Source organism: Hyaena hyaena, unplaced genomic scaffold (assembly GCF_003009895.1).
Source record: "Hyaena hyaena isolate Hyena2069 unplaced genomic scaffold, ASM300989v1 scaffold_317, whole genome shotgun sequence".
NCBI lineage: Eukaryota > Metazoa > Chordata > Mammalia > Carnivora > Hyaenidae > Hyaena > Hyaena hyaena.
The window spans coordinates 1,875,096-1,894,929 of record NW_024080950.1 but is presented as its reverse complement, the minus strand read 5'-3'; the positions used below and the strand labels follow the sequence as shown (position 1 = coordinate 1,894,929).

Genomic DNA, 19,834 nt, shown 5'->3' with positions numbered 1-19,834 from the left:
CCTAGTTGCCAAGAGAGAAACATAATTGTATATTTCTCCTAACTCCATGGGTTCTTGCAATTACATCTATGAAATGGATCTCCTTTTAAACGAAAAAATATATATATACATCCAGGTCATCAGCAAGATCCTTCTAAGCCTTTGACATTTTAAAGGAGTCCTCACGAGAAAGTCATCAGTGAGATGTTGTCAAGTCCACTGATGCCCAAAGAAATGGTTTTCATTCTTTTCCTCTCTTCTAACTCCTAGAGAAAAATAGCCACAGACAGAGCAGCGACTGTCAGAGAAGGGTGACTTTTTTTGGAGCAAAGGCGTTAGACAAGATGACACATGCTGACAGGCTCAGCAAACAGTGGATGCTGTCACAATCAGCAGATAATTTCTGTGTGTTTACAACGTAGGAAAGTTTGTGAGTCACCCAGCATTTCAAAGACAAGTCACGATTACTCTATGTGTCATCTTCTAATGTGAAGGTCAAAAGAAAGGAGAAGGTGCCTCCCGAAGAAATGGAGGCAGAGGCAGGGAAAGCAAGGAGACCTGTGTGCAGGGAAGCCCACCACATCCAGGCAGGTCTTGCTTCACGTTTTCTGACAGTGTCCAGGGAGCCGATGTCATTATCTGCTTTGTTGACATCTGACATGTAACCAGCACTTCATTCATTCCTAAGTCCTTTGTAACTTGTGAAAGTTGTCTTCCCTGACTCAGTAAAGCTTTTCTTTTCTTCCTTTATTTGGCACTTTACTCAACTTATTTCCAGTAAGGAAGGTTGCAGGGAAGAGACGGATGAAGAGGGACAAAGGAAGAAGCTCCACACAGTGCTCTAGATCCTAGAATGCTCTGAAATGGACTTCACTGTTTAACTAAAGGGAATTCCAGAACCGCAAAGACACTCATAACCAAATAGGAAAAAAAAACAGAAGCCAAATGGATTAAACGGATTTTTGTCATTACTTGTTATTTCTTCTTCTCCATCATGAAAGAAAACACTGAAAGAATGAGAGAATGAGAGAGAGAGAGAGAGAGAGGGAGGGAAGGAAGGAGCGCCCCATGAAACACACAGGTAAATAATTTGAGTGCCCAGTTAAAATATGTAAATGCTTAATTTCTCCATCAAAGAGCTTTTCTGAGGAAATGTACATTTTTAGCACTCAAAATTAAGATAGTATGAACACACACACACATACTTCCTTGGTCAATCCACAATATTTTGTAAGAGCAATACATAATTCTAATTGACAGGATAATTTAAAAAATTTTTTTAATGTTTATTTATTTTTGAAAGAGAAACAGACAGATCACCGGTGGGGGAGGGGCTGAGAGATGGAGACAGAAGCAAGCTTCAGGTACCACACAGCCAGCACAGAGCCTGACACGGGGCTCAAACCCACAAACACCTGAGGCAAAGTTGGACGCTTAACCGACTGAGCCACCCAGGACCCTTGACGGGGTAATTTTTAAGTAAATGACTTGATGAGTGTACGATGCTGTGCAGTATATGCAAATATGCTACTTAAAAAAAAAACAAAAACAAAAAACCCTCCATCTTTCCTGCACAGGAATGTCAAGGTGGCTGTTAAGGTTGGGACGATGGCAAGTGTTCAGCACATAGACTCTCACGGAGGATCTGCTGACTGATTATTGTTGATATTCCCTAGTTTGATCTGATTCATCACTTGTGCAGGAAGCAAGAGATGGTAAAAGGGCAGGAGATTACATTAGAAGGAGAAAAAGAAAGCTTAAACCTATGTTAGGGTAAGGATCCTTGTTTCCCCTAAGATCTTTTTCTAGCAATTGTCCTCTTCCTGGGGCTCACCCTGTTCTGAGGCAGGCAGTGGGGGGGGGGGGGGGGGAGGGGGTATTTGTGTTTCAAAGACTGGGAGCTTCTCCCAAGATGGAAGAAGTGAAGTACTGAGATTGTTAGAGACCAGAGACTTAGCTCGGCACAGAAGCAAGCTCAGAGGAGTCATTGGAGATGAAGAGTCTATTTAAATACACACACACACACACACACACACACACACACACCCCTTCTAAGCTGCCTCACATTAATCACCCTATGAAATTTTTGAACAGGTGGTCTGTACACAAACACATGCTTTAAAAAAGAAAAAATATATATACTCTAGCAGATGATTTCTTATCAGAACTACATATATCTTGTTAATCAGAAGACACACCTTAATTCTGATCTTTGGGAAATTATGTAGCCACAGTAAATAAATGGTGAAAAGTAAATGATTTGTAAAAAATCAAAGCACACACACACATATCATCCCAGACACCATTTCTCACTTTCTTACATATTACTGCATACAGTAATGTTTTTGGTCTTGCATTCTTACTTCGTTTTGAATGATCACCAGACTATTAATTTTAAAAGCCAGGCACTTTGTCTGTGCTTCCAATAGCTTGGACTTGTGTTTGTACTTCAGAAAAGGCAAAAAGACCAATCCTGACTTGGGTGGGAATCATATTTGGAATAATGGTGGGTGGTGGCTCACATCTGGATTAGGTATAAAACGATAACATTACGATGATGAACACCACAGGCTTCATCTGCATTTAAATAGACCTAATCAGAAATGCAAATTGCAATCAGGAGAGATTTTTTAAAGGCTGTGTGATTGTGCAGATAAGGAAAGGTTAACACTTGCATTGTTAAAGTAGTTAAACAGCTCCAAGCCGGCCAGAGCCTTCCTTTGAAAGAGAAATGTGGAGGGTACAAATCTCTTAATCTGCAACCTGAGCAGGACAGAGCTCCCAGATTGCTTCGTTTTTTCGATAACCAGAAGCTTAAGCAGCCAAACAGCAGTCCAATTCTGATGAAAGACAAACAACCAAACCTCTCGTACAAACCCCTAATGAATACATACAATAGAAAATATACTGGCATTTAAATATCCTCCAAACAGACCTCTTTTAGCACAATGTCCCATTGAGATGGAAATCAGGGGATGGAGAGTAAGTCTTATAACTGATTCGCTTCCTGTTGTTTTTTAGTGTTGCTCTGAGTGGATATGAAAATGTAATGCACGTTTTTTATCCCCAAATTTTCCATGAATACTCAAGAAAGATTCCAATAAGCAAGCAGAATGACCAGATGTGATTATATAATTAAAAAGAAAAAATCAGCATTGAGCGAGATTATTTAATCCAAAATTGCTTTTTTTAGTCCTCTTGTGCAAAGCACAATAAGCGAGTATCTCAGAAAAATCAGAGTACTGAAAATATGCAACGGTTACAACATAGTCCTATTATTCTTTGGGATATGCTGTCTTTCAGGAACATCCATCCTCATCCTTCCTCTACGCCCCCTTTTTTTTTCTCCAAAAGAAATACATTTTACAATCAGGCTTTCTTAGGTTTGGCCAGGAATTGTTTAGGAACTATTATTTATTATCCCTCTTAACCAGCCTCTTTCACAAAGAACTAATGAGCCAAGAGCGCCATCTTGTGTCCTACCTTGGAATCTTAAAAAGCGTTTTCACAGGATGCATGTCAAAGAGGGGAGGGTCTCCATCCCCCAGTTCAATAGCTGTGATCCCCAAGGACCAGACGTCACAGCGAGCGTCATAGGAAGAGTCATACTGCTGCTCACAAGCAATGACCTATCAGACAAAAACAAGACACATTAACCCCACTGCCACCTCATTTGTCCTAAAAGGCCCTCAGCCGATCTTAGCCCCCTTCTTAGTTCCCTTAGTTACACTGGTATCGAATTCCAGAGATAATAAGGTATCTTATCTAGACTTTATTTGTGTGTGATTGATTAATCATTTGGTACGTTCGTTAGCCTTTAAAAGTGTGTCATTTCAGCACAATAAACATACACTGAACCCTCTACGTACAAGTGCAAGGGAAGAACCGTGCAGGGGAGACACAGGGGTGAACACCTCACTGAGCCCACCCTGACAGCCCTTAAGGAAGGCTTTGTCTGCATCCTTCACCTCACTGCCAGCTGCTGAATTCAACAACGAGGAACAATTGTTCAAGAAGATGCTTGTTTCCTGCACAAAATCCCCAGAAGTGTGGCCAATTGAGCAGAAAGATGTCGCAAGACTGGAAGACTGATGTAGTTAACCTAAAATAGGAACCACTCCCTCCCAGCCCTTTTATCTAAGAACATCTGCCCCCTCCTCAAACCCCAACAACTGGTTTGTATTTCAGCATCAGGTGTCGCTTCAGCTCCAGGCCCAACTGGGTACAAGAGAAGAAGAACCAGAAAATGCCCCTGGGCTGGTCATTGGTTTGGGGACCATGGAACCCTGTGAGGAAATCTCTATCAACTCTTTGAGTCAGACATGAAAAAGCCCCTCCACTCAGACTCAGAGACTATCACAATGGGGTGGAAGAAGGTTGGGGTAAAAGAGAGAATGAAAGAGCCATGTGTCCCTATTTGACCTGAAATCTGCCTCCTCAGCCAAGGATGACCTTTGGCTACAGACAGGTAGGAAGCTTTGAGAATCTGATGATGTACTGGTCCAAACAGCCTATGAGGTGAACAAGTGACATCATTGGAGAGCAGTAGTCGGGGGGGAGGGGGGGGCAGAGTGACAGGCCTGCCTGCCCCGTTAAGCTTTAACTTTGAGTGAAATGGGCCAACAGGCTGTGAAGAGCAGAGGGGTGAGATTTGGCCTATATGTTAGCAGCATCACTCTGATTGCTGTGCTAAGGAGATACGTTAAAATAGGACATGAGTGGAAGAAGCAAAACCAGTTTAAAATGCTACTATAAGAGTCCAAACTACAGACGGTGAGACAGTGAGAAATAATCACACTGATTATATAATTTTGAAGGTAGAGCCAACCAGATTGACTGACTGGGGCTTATAAGAAAGAGGAATTGAGGACAAGTCCAGAGTTTCTGATATGAACAATTCCAGAACGGAACTAGTATTTAATGGGACGGGGAAGACCGGAGGCGAGGCAGGTTTGAGCTGAAAGCAGGAGCTCCATTTAGGACGTGTTAAGTCTGAGATCCCTGTGAGAATCCAGATGGAGAGTCATTTTAGCCAGGTACGTCTTGTACCTGACTAATGACCTGGGGAATAAACATATGTTGTTTTAAGCCTCACATGTGCAATATTATTACAGCAGTGACAGAAAATTAACACACCTGCTTTCTGCCAGACCCACTTAATTGGACTTGCAAGGCCAAATACGCCTATTGTCTTGCCTGAGACCTGATGCTTGTGTTCCTGTAATTGCCCTCTACCCTTCTCTTCCGGTTTCTGAACTAAAGAACGTTTTTCCATGTACCTGCAGCCCTGACCTGATCCCAGCCCCATCCTCTAACTAAATTACCTGCCACAGAATATCCTGCTGTACTTTTTACACATTATTTTCAAATGTGCATTCGAACTAAAGTTAAAATAATTTCAACTTCAGGACCAGAAGCCATTTCATTGCCCCCCAAGACCTCACTTTCATCACCTCAATCAGGTGAGCAGGACCACTGTTTTTAAAGATCTCCAGAGAAGGCTATTCAACACCTTCCCCTTTCAGAAATGACATTTCTCAACATGTGGGACAAACGTAATTTTAGACCCATCAGTCAGAGCAGAGAGCTCACCATTCTTACATATTCCTGTGAAGGAAAGAAAAATAAGACTCTGTCCTTCCCCAACAAAAGCTACAGTCAATTAAGATTTAAAGTGAACCTATAATAATTAAGTAACAAGCCACAGCAAATCTAAATGTCCTAAGACAATGTGTACTAGTGTGTCCAATAAAGGATATGCATGGGACATTAAAGGGAGATCACGCCAGGGGAAGCAAGACAGCAAAAAGTTAGTGCCCAAACTCCGCATCTTCAAATGTGTTGGAGCTTGAGCACAGCTTCAAATGAAGCTGGAGGAGATTCAAGTCAACTTCTAGCCATCTTGGACAAGACACAAAAGGTAATTCCAAGAACACATCCAAATGTGGGAATGGAGATATCCTAACGTTTCTCAAATGCAGTCATAAAATATTCAAAACATTCATCTGGTTTCAACTTCTCTTTGCAGACAGACATTATCTTTAGTTTCATCTGATTGAAAAGTATCTTTTGGACAAATTCTCTTTCCAAAATCCAGTAAGTAATGTGACAAATTCTTTAAGCTCAGCCTTCCAAAGAAGTTTACAGAACATTTTGCTACTAAAATACTTCACAAATAATTAGAGAGTGCCCATGAGCCAGTCATGGTACTAGGCCCTAGGGACAGAAAGCTAAATTCACTCAGAATTTAATCCTCATAATCATTCTGTGAGGTAGGTGCTATCATCACCTTGCACAGGTGTGGAAACTGAGGCATAACATAGTTAAATAGCTTATCTATGGCCCACAGCTAGTCATTGTCAGGGCCAGAATTTGAACATAGGCAGAGAAGAGAACAGTAAACAAATCATTATAATATGATAAGTGTGCTACATAATAGTGTATGTTCCCAGCTTCTGTACTCTTATTGTGAATAAATTAACCAGGTTTCTTGAGATCTTTGTCACCTAAACTCCATCTTCTCAGAAGGAATGTCTCTTTCAGGACCAGTCCTTCAGAGGAGTAAAAGACCCTTTATATGGGCCACATGTGTGATGGGATTTACAGACGCACTCTCAGAGGATGAATTCTAACTAAGGTCAATACATCCTGAATCTGGATTCCTTATCTATCCAATATCAAAAATCTACAACGATTTTTTTAAGGAAAAGTAAGCTCATTCTCCTTAGCACAGCATTCTCCTTGTTTCTGGGTAAAATAAAGCTGAATTAAGAATGCTTAGATAGTCCACCGGTCCTTGCTTTCCTTGACCCGAGAAGGCTACCTTCCAAAGAGCTCTCAGATGTTCCAGCCTCCAGTAAGGAGTGGCAATGGCAAATAAGTATGTGGTGCTCACACCAAGTTTCCCAGGTTCTGTAAGTCATATTAAAGGGGTAGAGAGAGACAGGGTAAGATGGCATTGACTCAGGCCCAGGACCCCAAAAACCTCATTCTCTCATACCGCTCCACCTCACCTCAGCCAGCCCAAGGAGGAGACCCACCAAGGAAGGCAAGGGTATATGCTCTCATACCTTGTATGAGAGAGCTCGGGGGAGACCTGAAGGCCCTAATATAGAGAGAGATTCAATATGGGAAGTTAAGGAAAGGGACACACCAGGGAGACAGACATTTTGATCCCGGGTGATCAGTAGAACAATGGTGCCATCAGGGAGGTCAAGAGGAGAAGTCAGCTTGGCAGGCAGTATAACAAGTTCAGATAGGGTCTGAGTTCTACCCGTCACCAAATGCGAAAAAATAACTTGTGCTCTTTGGAACTCACTTCTTTTTCTCTCATGTAAATGCAATGAGAAAACAAAGTTCTATTAAGATCAGTAGTAGAATATACTAAAGGGTAACAATAAATACAGGTTTTCAGTGACCACCTGAAGTTGTAGAATACAGTAAATATATCTTACATTTCAGAACTGTATAGATTCTAATCTCCCTATTGTTGGTTGCCAACACAACTAGTCAAAATTTGTAGTTTTAATATACAGTTCTGAGTACCAGAAGCAGACATCAGGTTGTTTATCATGAATGAATATGTGTATTTATCTTAATCCAGTGTTGTGAACAGAAAACCTGCTAATAAATGTCAATTTTACAAAGTATGGATTCTCCAAAGTTGATTTTAAAGTCCCACAGCATGTTGGAGGTTGATATGAAGAGAATATGTCTTCTGGAATGCTTCATGAGACATGAATATGGGCAGTTACAAAATGTTTAGTGTAGCTGGCAAAGGCTAAGAGCATAGCATTAAATGAGTTAAAATAGAGACCGAGTCCTAGCACAGGAATTGCTAGTGGCCTAATGGCTCCAAGATTAAAATATTATCTCTCTGAGTCTCAGTGAATTTCAGAGGTGTATAAATCCTTACATACTTCTGCACAGCCACTTTTCTTCCCCCCTAGGAGAGAGAGAGAGACAGCGTGAGCAGGGGAGGGTCAGAGAGAGAGGGAGACACAGACTCCGAAATAGGCTCCAGGCTCTGAGCTGGCAGTCAGCACAGAGCCCGACGCGGGGCTCGAACCCACGAACCGCGAGACCATGACCTAAGCAAAAGTCGGACGCTCAACCGACTGAGCCACTCAGGCGCCCCTGCATAGCTACTTTTAACAGTCTTCAAGTCTCTGGCATATCAGCGAGTGTTTATACTGTTTCTGAATTTTAATGAATAGTTTTATCTACTTGGTGTTAAGTTACCATTAACCGCATCACTTTTTTCTATGTTTTAAAGGGGCCAGAGCCTTGATGATCCCATCAAAATGACCCCTGAAGTAAACAGAAGTAACACAGGATGAGGATTATGTCTTATCTTTGTTCCTTCCCTGTCCCACATCAATTTGTGGCACTCTTCAGAGAAGCTGTGTTGAAAAATCTTCAGATTGGAATCAGAAAGTCTGAACTTTAATTACGCTTCCTACTTTGGCTCAGGTCATGATCTCATGGTCTGTGAGTTCAAGCCTCACATCAGGCTCTGTGTTGACAGCTCAGAGGCTGGAGCCTGCTTCGGATTCTATGTTTCCCCTCTCTCTCTGACCCCCCCTTCCCAAAAATAAACATTAAAAAAATTAAAAATTAAAAAAAATTTAAATAATAAAATAAAAAGGAAGTATGAAGCCATTATTTACTCCATTATTACAAATACAGTTGAGTGCCTTTGAGCAAGTCCCTTGAAAACTCTGAGCTGAGGCATTGTTACTTATGGGTCTCTCACTCTCTATGTCTATAAAATGGCAAGGTGGGAATGAATGATCTCTGCTGTCCCTTCCGCTCTCATACTCTGTGGCTTACAATTTCCGAATAAGTGACTCTGGGATTGTATTTCAAACCGAGAGGCTAACGTCTCCATGCAAATTAGCTAGAGTGAACAGTAGATTATTCTGGGGTGTGAACCGGAAGGCTAGAACTTTGAGTAGATTTTATTGCCAATGTTTTGTAAAAAGGTCTTAAGGTCTATGAAAAGACGCAGGTTGCTGTGATAATGCCTCTGTTAGGGAAGATGAGCTTCAACGACAGAGCAGTTGTTTGGATGCTGGTTAATGGAGCATGTCCAGGTTCCTACCTTGAAATGCAAACTTACAGCTTTTCTGGAATACTTAGATCACACTGTTGCTTATTTTAGGAAGAGGAAAAGCACTAATGCCTGGATTACTAACAATATCTGTGTGTTAGCAGTTACAGTGCCCAATGGCCATAGCTATTTTAGCCAGAGGGGGGCTTCAGCCTTCCAAATGTGGGTCATTACCACCTTGGCTGCTAAAAACTTTTCTTTCTGGAAGGGCATGTGAACAAGAAATAAGTTTTCACTAACAGGTTAGCTCCACTAGTCTTTGGAGCAAAGGCTAGCAGTCAACCCTCTTTGTTAGGACAGAACTCTTTAGCTTTCTTCAGGCGAAGGAGTTCCAAACTTCCAGACTCCCTAAGACTCACTCCTCCCGCCCCACAGAGGGAGCTCCTCCTCCCCTCTCCTGAAGGAGTTTATGGGGTAAAACTATACCCACAGCTTGATAATACAATTACTTTGACAAATATCATCTCCTTGTCCACCCTTAGGCATAGAGTCAGCTGATTTCCGTTGAGGATGGCTGACCCTTTCTTCAGTTACCAGGGGAATGACAGAGAAAAAACAACTGTCAGTAGCTCCTGGATTGTGGAAAAGGTTGTACTTCTGGCTGGTGAAAGAAAATCCCAGAGCCAGGCATCTACATTTTGGATTCACCATCCCCTCACTAGGCTACGTTAGCAAATTACCTAATCTCCCTGCACCTCTTCTTCCCATTCAAACCGAGCAACCCCTTTCTCTGGGCCTTGTCTGAAGTACTGCTTATGAAAATGCTGGTTACCCACCATTTTCTATGGCATCAAAATGTTAGCTGTACATATCATGGGGTCAATGGTGTATGCATAACATCTATTTTATTTACTTCCTTAAACCTTTTTGCATTTTCTAAACTCTCTAGAGGGAGCATGAATTATTTCTATAACAAAAAAGAGCAAATGTTGTCTGGTGTTTTTTTTTTTTTTGTCTTAAAAATGCAAATAAACTGAAAAGTTTGCCTTAATTTTCAAGGGTGTCTTTCTTTCTCCCAGAGTATTTGCTGGCTGTTGAGAGTCTTCATCAGCAAGTTGGCACATTAAAGGAGTGTCTTGGTCACAACACTAGGTTCCTATGGGACTAATACAAGAAGAATTAAAGAAATTCCCTTCCCTACAACATCCCTTTCTATTGTAACCTTGAGGCTGGGGGGGTACTACTCTCACTTTCTCAGGCCATCACAACCCCATGAAATGCCCCATGGTTATAGTTTCCTTTCAGCCTAGACCAAAACTAGGGCTTGCTGATAAAGCTCTGAAGATAGGGGTGAGATCCAACTTTCTATCTCCTACAAAAAGACTTGGGCTATAGGAACCTGAGGGAACAGTCTCTCCTCATCTCAAGGTCTTCATTATCTAAAAAGAACACCTGTATTAGATTAGATGTAAAGAGGATAAAGGACAGTAACATATGAGCTCCTGCATTCAGAAAACCTAGATTTTTCCAACAAGATATTTAACTTATACCATGTATCAAATTATATATCATAGAGCCGCTGGGCTGAAATCTTCAATAATGTGATTTTAACCAATACTTCTAAGCAAATAATAGTATAGGTGCACCATCTAACATAAGAAAAAATATTTTTCACTCTTATAGAAAATAACTTACCAAACTTAAAAAACAATAGATGCTATTTAGACTATCTCATTTTCCCATTAATATTTTAAAATGTCACTAAAAATGCTGTTATCTTTGCCTTATATGTTTTAATTTCTCACCTTATCAGAATTGATTGTGTGATCCAAAATTATAACCAAAGCTCAATATTAAAATTTCACTCAAGTACACAGGCAAAATGCTGTTATTTCAAAAGCTAAATTCAGCTTTAAAATCGTCAAGGCAAACAGACCTAAAGCTATTAATCCTTGGCTGACCTTGAGCCCAGAAATACAGTCAACACACTGGCAAATAAGATGGGCTGAGAGGGAGGAAGGCAAACAGGTTTCCTAATTTTGCTTATGCAATTTACACAGCATAATTGATACATGTTATTGATCTTAAAGATTTCTAAAATAGAACTTCTCTGGAATCAGAAATTCCAGTTATAAATATTCCAGTGGCAAATATTATTCATCAGTATTACATACAAAAATCTTAAAGTGTTACAAGCTGAGATACTGAATAAACAAATGAAGTCTCTTCCCTTGGATGAAATATAATTTCAAGGGAGGATATATTTTGAGATTTGTTTGAATTTTTTTTTTTTTTGCAAAAGGGCGGTGGACTAGAAGAATTGAAATTGATGAGGTTGCTTTTTTTTTTTTTTGGCTCTTTTATGAAACTCAAAGCTAGAATTAGATCTATATTTTGTATACTGAGAAAATGCCAAAAATAAGTTAGATTATACTGTCCTTACAAAATCCAGGAAGGTCTCTAATTAAAATATGATGTTCTATAAGACTCTGTTCAGGATTGTTAACATTTGGCTTATGCCTTTAGAGAAAGAAAACAAGGTTCAAATCAATGCCTGTACAACACCAACTTCCCACCATGGTAGTAGAGGGTGGAGCGGGGACTGGCTCTGGGTCTGAGGCCAGCACACAACGATGTTTGCACTTAAGTCCCCCAAAGCCCCAGAAATGTGTCACTTATTCCTGATGATGTGATAAGCCCCATACTTGAGTATGGGACCAATATTCACAGAACTCCTTTGAGAAAGGTGAATCAGTGTGCCCCAATTTTTGTATGTGTTCTCAGTACTCAAAATGTTTTGAATCCATATGAGGGCACAGAGAGAAGATGGCATCTATAAACGAGAAAGACAACGGGCCCTACCAGATACTGAATATGCTGACACATTGATCTTGGACTTCCAGCCTCTAGAACTGTGAGAAATAAATGTCTGTTGTTTATTTAAAAAAAGAAAAAGGGCTCCAAAGGAGCACATTTGCTTGGAAACCCAGGATAACGCCGGTGCCCTCCTCTGTTCCAACAGCTTCCCCAACACTAGAGGTGGATATTTAGAAGGGATCTTAGGATTCATTCAATCCCCTTGGAAACAGGTCCCAGAGTAGGGGGAGGGGAGGTGACTTGTCCAGAGTTACACAGCTGGTTTGTGACCACACCAGGAGCAAGCTCCATAGTCCCCCCTCTACCTTCCCAAGCGAGGCATCTCCTGAGAATTCTTACTAAACAGAGAACACTGGGTCATTGCCAAAGCCATTTCCTGTAGCCGTAGCCACAGCAACTTCCACACTGTGAGCATGTAAAGCACACCCCCCACCCACGCAGGTGGATTTACTTTCACCTCTTGCTTCCTTGCCGTCCCTTTCCTTTGCCAGCTAGTGCTCCATTTCTGCCACAGTACAGTTAAGGAAATAAAGAACAGCAGCTTTCCAATTCAGTTCATTTTACCGCTTGTTAGGTCAATGAGGAAACGGAGAAAGGTTAAGAAACTTGCCCAAAGTCACACAGCTAGTAACAGAATTGAAGCATGAGCCCACAATAAGAAAAATGGGGAGAAAAAGGTTTTCTCCTCCATAATACATCTGAAAAATAGAAAGGGGAGCAAATCAAACAATATCTGAATGCTGTAACATTCGTAAAGGCATATCCCTTTATTTGCAAGTAGTCTCTGGATTTTGTTCTCTCCCAGGCTGGTATCAACACGCAAACCAGGATGCCCTTGGGAATGTCAAACATTCCTACCAGAGAGTGATTTCCTTCAACTTTCTAAAACTAACGACAGTGTGGGGAAAACCTGGGACATAACAGAGCATCACAAACACTAGTCTTCCTGCCCACCCCTCCCCCACCTGATTCTGCCTCACCCCTACCCCAAGGCTCCTCTAGGATCCCATTCCTAATGCTGAATGGGACCTGCCTGCCTTTGCTTCCTCCTGACAGCACAGTGACCATCAGGCAAAAGACGAAATGTGGAGTTTGGCCTAGGCATGAATTCCCTTTCATGGGGCTGAGGCCCTGGGCCCTGGGCAGGCCAGTGGAGGCATTGATGGGAGGGTAGCCACCAGGTAGTTTGGGACTCCCGGAGCTCAGGAAGAGCTGAAGCCGGCTCTGACATTCCTTCAGCAAGCCCTTCTGTCCCACAGGAGAAGAGTTTGAGCCTTCTCACCTCCCCAGAGAGGGGTAAGAGGACAGCCTGGAAAGCTCCAAATGTTCACAGAGACCAACCTTTTGATGTTTCTTGCTCAGTACTGAGGGGGGGAAGGGGGGGTGGAGGGGATATGAGGCCTCTGCTCTGGTCCTCACTTGCTTCTGCACATCTGGGAGCTGAAGCCCTCACACGGAGTCCTATATTTAGATCCACCAGGTGGAGGAAGATGACACGTCACCACCACCTCCAGGACCAACCCCCCACCTCTGCACTGACATATGACACATGACCCAACTTCCCCACAGAGCTCCAGCTGAGAGGGTACCTATGGAACATGTGAGCTAGAAGACACCTTTCCTCCTATAAAATGTAAATGTTCTCTGAAAAACAGAAGGGACCTTGGAAGCAGAAACTATTTAAGCCAATCCTTTCTTCTTACAGATGAGATCAACTTTAGAGAGGAGTGGTGTTCACACAAGATGTGCCACCACTTTTTAAAGCACTCAATATGCCAGTAACTGCACAAAACATGTTCAGTACATCATTTAATTTTGTTCTTTGAAACTGGTCTTTTTTCCTTTCTCATTTTACCTTTTTTAAGCTCCCATCTTACTAATCAAAAATATTCAGTAACTTGCTGGAGGTAAATGGGTATCTATGATTTGCTCCCAGGCCTTTCCCGACTCCAAAATTTGTGCTCTTAACTTTTCTACCCAAACTGAAGCCATATTAAAATAACTGAACCACAATCACGTTTTTAAAATGACTGGCAGACCTAAACCTAAAACCCAAATCTCCTAAATTCTATACTGAAGAACTTAGTCATTTTTTTTCCAGATCCTTCCCTAGGGCATTAACCACATTGGCTTCTAAGTGTCATGTTGAAATATTACATTTTCTTCAACATATTAGGAAGGATAATTCTTATCTAAATAATCTTAAAATTGAAAAGATATGTATCTTATCTGGTACACCGGTGGTCACAATTAAACAGTTTGCTCTAGTATAGTGGTTAAGAGGAATAATTCTGGAGCTAAATAGCTGGGTTCAGATCCTGGTGGCATCACCTAATACTCTGTTCAAGAACTAGAACAGTACTGGGGCACCTGGGCGGCTTAGTCGGTTAAGCGTCCGACTTTCGCTTAGGTCATGATCTCGCAGCTCGTGGGTTCGAGCCCCGCATCGGGCTCTGTGCTGACAGCCAGCTCAGAGCCTGGAGCCTGTTTCAGAGTCTGTGACTCCCTCTCTCTCTCTGACCCTCCCCTGCTCACGCTGTCTCGCTCTCTCTCTCAGAAATAAATAAAACATTAAAAAAAAAGAACTAGAACAGTACTTTCTGTAACTCATTTACTTTATCTAAGACATTGCATGGTAATAGCATGGACTTTATGGAATTGTTGTGAGGATTATAAATGAACTAATTCACATAAAGCACTTAGTACCCAAAGATATCAGTACTCCTATGTTTATTGCAGCATTATTTACAATAGCCAAGATAGGAAGCAACCCAAGAGTCCATCCATAGATGAATGGATACAGAAGACGTGGTATTTACATACAATGAATATTACATGGCCATAAAAAAGAATGAGCTCTTGCCATTTATGACAACATGAATGGACCCACTTAGTGTTATCTAAGTGAATAAGTCAGACAAAGAAAGACAAATACCATATGATTTCACTTACATGTGGAATCTAAAATACAAAAGAACAGGGGCGCCTGGGTGGCTCAGTTGGTTTAGCACAGCACAGAGCCTGCTTGAGATTCTCTCCCTCCCTCTCTCTCCCCTCACCTACTCTCTCTCAAAATAAATAAAAATTTTAAAAAATGCTAATAAACAAAGCAGAAACAAAGTCATAAATAAAAAACAAAGGAGATATTTTTGTGTCGAAGGGCTCAGAAAGCCATAAAACACTATAGAACTAAAATGTCCTTATTGTCATTATTATCATTTTTTTTGTTCCCTAAGCTCTAGCTAATGGGTTTGGTCCCCAGATAAGTGTTAGCATTTATTGAGTGCTTACTATGTACCAGGTACTAAGTGCATTAATTGCCAGAGGGGAGAGGGATAGGGCGATGAGCAAAATGGGTGAAAGGGAGTGGGAGGTACAGGCTTCCAGCTATAGAATGAATAACGCATTGGAATGAGAGGTATAGCGTAGAGAATATAGTCCATGGTAGTTTAAGAGCACTGTATAGTGATAGATGGTAGTTACACTTGTGGTGAGCACAGCATAACATACAGAGTTGCTGCATCACTACATTATACTCCTAAAATTAATATAACATTGTGTGTCAACTATACTTCAATAAAAAAAATAAATCATTTCCTAAAAAAATAAAATAAAAAATAATGCACTTAGTACCTGGTACATAGTAAGCACTCAATAAATGCTAACACTTATCTGGGGACCAAACCCATTAGCTAGAGCTTAGGGGGAAAAAAAATGATAATAATGACAATAAGGACATTTTAGTTCTATAGTATTTTATGGCTCTCTGAGCCCTTCGACACAAAATATCTCTTTTGTCATCCTGAGTCTTGGCAATGCCACGAGAAACAGCATTATCGTATCATTTAGCTAGGAAAGGCATAATTAATGAAGGCAAGAGTGGTTGCAAAAAGCCTGTGGTATTTCCGCACTGGTGTAAGCTTGTCGTTATGGCAACCGTCCCCTGTCAACGACCCTTTTCCAAGCAGAGAAAAAGACCCAGTTTTGGAGCCGTCACAGCACATCTGTTTCTCTGCTCAGCTGATTAGCTCTTGTTTGCAACAATGAGCAGATGGAAGTAAAAACCAAAAAAATTTTTTTTTCTAAAAAGAAGCAAATGTTTACTTTATCCACAAGTCTGCTTTCTAATACAGGAACAGATCTTTAGCCATTTTAGTAAGATGCCAAGTAAACTGAATCCTTAATATATGGGTTGTTTCTCTCACTGGTGGGACTGCAAAGTGCAGTCAACTATAAATTACAGGGGATAGGTCCTTCATGTATGTCTTTTAAAATGATGTCTCATGCTCCAGTTTCAAAGTATTCTTCCACTATATCTCTGCGTGTCTTTGTTGTTTGGGCTTTCTCAGCACACATTTTCCACACTGAAAACGCTGTGTGAACGCACTTAAGTAAACGAATTCAAGGCTGGTGGGCTAGGAAACCTGAATTCTAGAACCAAGACTGCTCTGAACTGTCAGAGAGAATAGCCTCTCCCTGCCTTAGTTTTCTCATCTGTCAAATGGGATTTGCATCGTCGTGCTCTCTGAAAAGCCAAACCATTCCACTACTTACTAGGTAGGTGACTTTGGGCCTGACATCTCCTATACACTTCTTTGAGTCTCACTTTCCTCAGTGGTTAGATGGAGAAAGTAATGTCTAATATGGAGAGCTGTTGTGAGAATGACATAAAATAACGTGTTACATATACCTATCCTAGTTCGCGATACATCAATGGGTCCTCAGCAAGTGAAAGTTTCCTTCCCACCATACGCATGTTTAGCAGGTGCAATATTCAAACTGTCTGACACTCAGCTGGCTCATGGCACTGGAGCTCTTCCTTGCGGTCCCTTGCTTGCCAGATATTAGACCAGTAGGAGATCTGGGCTGCCAGGGAAAGAGGCAGGCACCTCTGGTGGCCGAGGAGCACTCAAGGGGCCCTGGATGCCAGCCACGTACCATCCAGAATGGAAATGTTTCAATATTTTCCTCATCAGCATGGCCACACCCATTCATACCAGTTACTATAAGGCATAATTTTAACACAGTCTACAAACGTCCCCCGTAAAAATAATAATGACAACTTTGGTCCTCTTTCTTTAGTTTCAGTCATTTAGAAACACTTAGTTTAATTCTTTGCTATGTGTGATGGCGGGAAAGGAAGACGAAGGATCAAATTCCTCCCAACCCTCCCACCGTCATTATACATAAACATAAAGGAGGCTTGTGTCCCTTTTTGCTATAGACCAGGATATTACCAGGCACGCCTATGATGCAAACACTAGCTGAGCAATACCAATCCTGACAGTGGCCATGGGTTGTAGAAATCTTCCAGTTCAGTGAATCATAACATACAGATCTAGTCATTGTTACTCACTGCCCACTCAGTGTCCCTGGGCATGTAGCCTGGCAGAGCCTTGGATTCCTTATCTATAACGTCAGTGAAATCATGCCTAACTGGCATCCTAACAGGTATGTGCGAGCACTTAATATATATATTTGTAAAAGTTCTATGCAAATGTGAAATACTGTTATGCACATTATTTATTGTAAGAAATTGGCTGTCAGGAGACAGTAGAGGAGAAAAGAGACAATAAACACGGCCAATGGGAAGACTATGTTAAAAAAATATATACATGTCTAAGATATAGACTAAAGTAAGAGGCAGGGAGACCAGAGGCTCAACATATACAGGGGATTGGGGGGGGGGGTGTGGTCACTGGAGCCAAACATTTCAGGAGGTAATAAGAAAAAAAAATGTTTGGCCAGAGATCAGGTAGGACAGAACAAAATTCTGAAGGTGGTAAGCAGCCATGTGGGAAGGCAATGTGTTATGCTTAGTACATCCAGTAAGAACGGTATTTGCCTTAAACCCCTGAGGCTGAGAGAGAACAGTATGTAAGTATGCACACTCTCATGCACGCATGTGCAGTCACAGCTGAACTCTCTAAGCTAGCCCTGTAACATGCAGGCCCGACCTGCAGGTTCCAAATGACTGACTGATTCCCTTGGAAACTTGAATTATTTACTACAAAGGAGGGGTGCTAAGTATTTGGAGGGCTGTTATGGGTTGAGTTGTGTCCTCAAAAAAATATATTTTGAAGTGCTTACTCTCAGAACCGCAGAATGAAAACTTACTTGAAAACAGAGTTGCTACAGACATAATTAGTTAAGATGAGGTCATACTGGAGTAGGGTGAGCCCCTAACACAACATGACTGGCGTCCTTATAAGAAGATGGCCACATTACGGCAGAGACAGACAAGGAGGCTGGCATGAGACTACAAAGGCAGATGTTGGAGTTATGCAGCTGTGGGCCAAATACCAAAGATTGCCAGCAAACTGCTAGAGGCTAAGAAGAAGCCAGAAGGATCTTGGAGGCTTCAAAGGGAGCACAGCCCTGCTGACACCCTGATTTTGGACTTCTAGCCTCCAGAACTAGGAAATAATAAATTTCTGTTGTTTTAAGCTGCGTTTGTACTACTTTGTTATGGCAGTCCTAGAAAACTAATACGGAGTGGACAGTCTTTGACTCCAGGGCAGAAGAACCCTCTTTAACCTCTTGGCTGACCACACGATTAGCCTCATGGAAGTAAACGGGGGTATCTGTTGGTACCAAGGATACTTTCGCTGGTGGCTATTGGGACGCTGGAGCTACTACTGCCCCTCAGATGTTCACGGGCAATATTGTCACAAATGCCCCCCAAAACAGTCCCCAACAATGAAGCCATTCAGGTGCAACAGTCGCAGCCTGGATTTTTGATGGCTTTACTGAGCTGCTGAACCAACACTCTGCAACCACCCACCTCTTACCTTCACTGGGTAAAAAACTGTACTAATCTTGGCTTTTATTTATTTGATCTTGACTTTTAGATTAAACCTTTTACTATGCTAGGCAGTATTTCCCCAGGAGCATTGTTTCAAAGTACTATCACCCTAAGAGCACTCCCTAGAATTCTTCTTATTCTAAATAGCTGAGTTGATACTGCTTTTACCCAGTATTTTTCAACTTTAGTAGTATCCAAATGAGACAATGAGAGGAAAGAGGTGGAGAGTGTTGACAATATACTGCAGCTTTGAGCTGCCCCAGTGAACTGTGCGTTTGGACTGCTCACCAACATTTGATTCTGGTATGGTCACATTCCCGGTTTGTAGTAGAGCCTGTTTGAATTAAATATTGAAGTTACTCAAGCTGGGGAAATAGAAATGGAAGTAAAACTGGGAAAAGAATAATTTGGTTCCATTTCTCAGAATTAAATAGGATCAAGGATCTTTCAACTGCCTTTTCAAAATGAAAGCACTGGTCACCTGCAATGATTTTATTCCGCTGGTATTGGCATTGTATACGTTGTTGCCATATCCAATCTACACACCACTTATTCACACTAGAGAAGTAAAAGTATATTAAGAGAAGTAAAAGTATAAAAGTATATTAAGTAAAAGTATATTCTGCAGCTGTCACAGGAAGACAATGTTCATTGGAACCACTGCTGATTATATTTCCATGGACTGCTCTTGACCCAGAGCCTTGCTCACTAGGGAGAGTAGAAATGTTTATGGAATCGAACTGACAAATAGAAGATTGTTCCTGTGGACATATTTATGTAGAAATATGAAGAAGAAAAAAGCTTTGTTGGAAAAAGTAATTCTCCGTTTAGAAAATAAAAATGTGAGAGGGACGCCTAGCTCAGTCAGTTAAGCATCCGACCCTTGGTTTTGGCTCAGGTCATGCTCTCACAATTTGTGAACTTGAGCCCCGTGTCAGGTGAGATCAAGCTCCACGTCGCACTCCGCAATCACAGTGGGGCACCTGCTTAGGATTCTCTCTCTCCTTCTCTCTCTCTGCCCCTTTCCTGCTCATTCTTTCTGTCTCTCAAAATAAATAAACTTCTAAAAAAATGAGAAAATAAAAATGTGAGGATTGTGCAGGCTTGCGTCCCAAGAACTG

At 41.5% G+C, this 19,834-nt stretch overlaps 1 protein-coding gene across 1 annotated transcript in view; it reads right to left on the bottom strand.

Moving 5' to 3' along the window:
- LOC120242836 (myosin-IIIb) overlaps positions 1 to 19,834 on the bottom strand; it is a 208,393-nt gene that overhangs the window by 154,586 nt on the left and 33,973 nt on the right. The window contains exon 7 of the mRNA XM_039248793.1: positions 3,463 to 3,608. Coding sequence (XP_039104724.1) covers positions 3,463 to 3,608 — 146 coding nt within the window. The remainder of the gene's footprint in view (positions 1 to 3,462; positions 3,609 to 19,834) is intronic.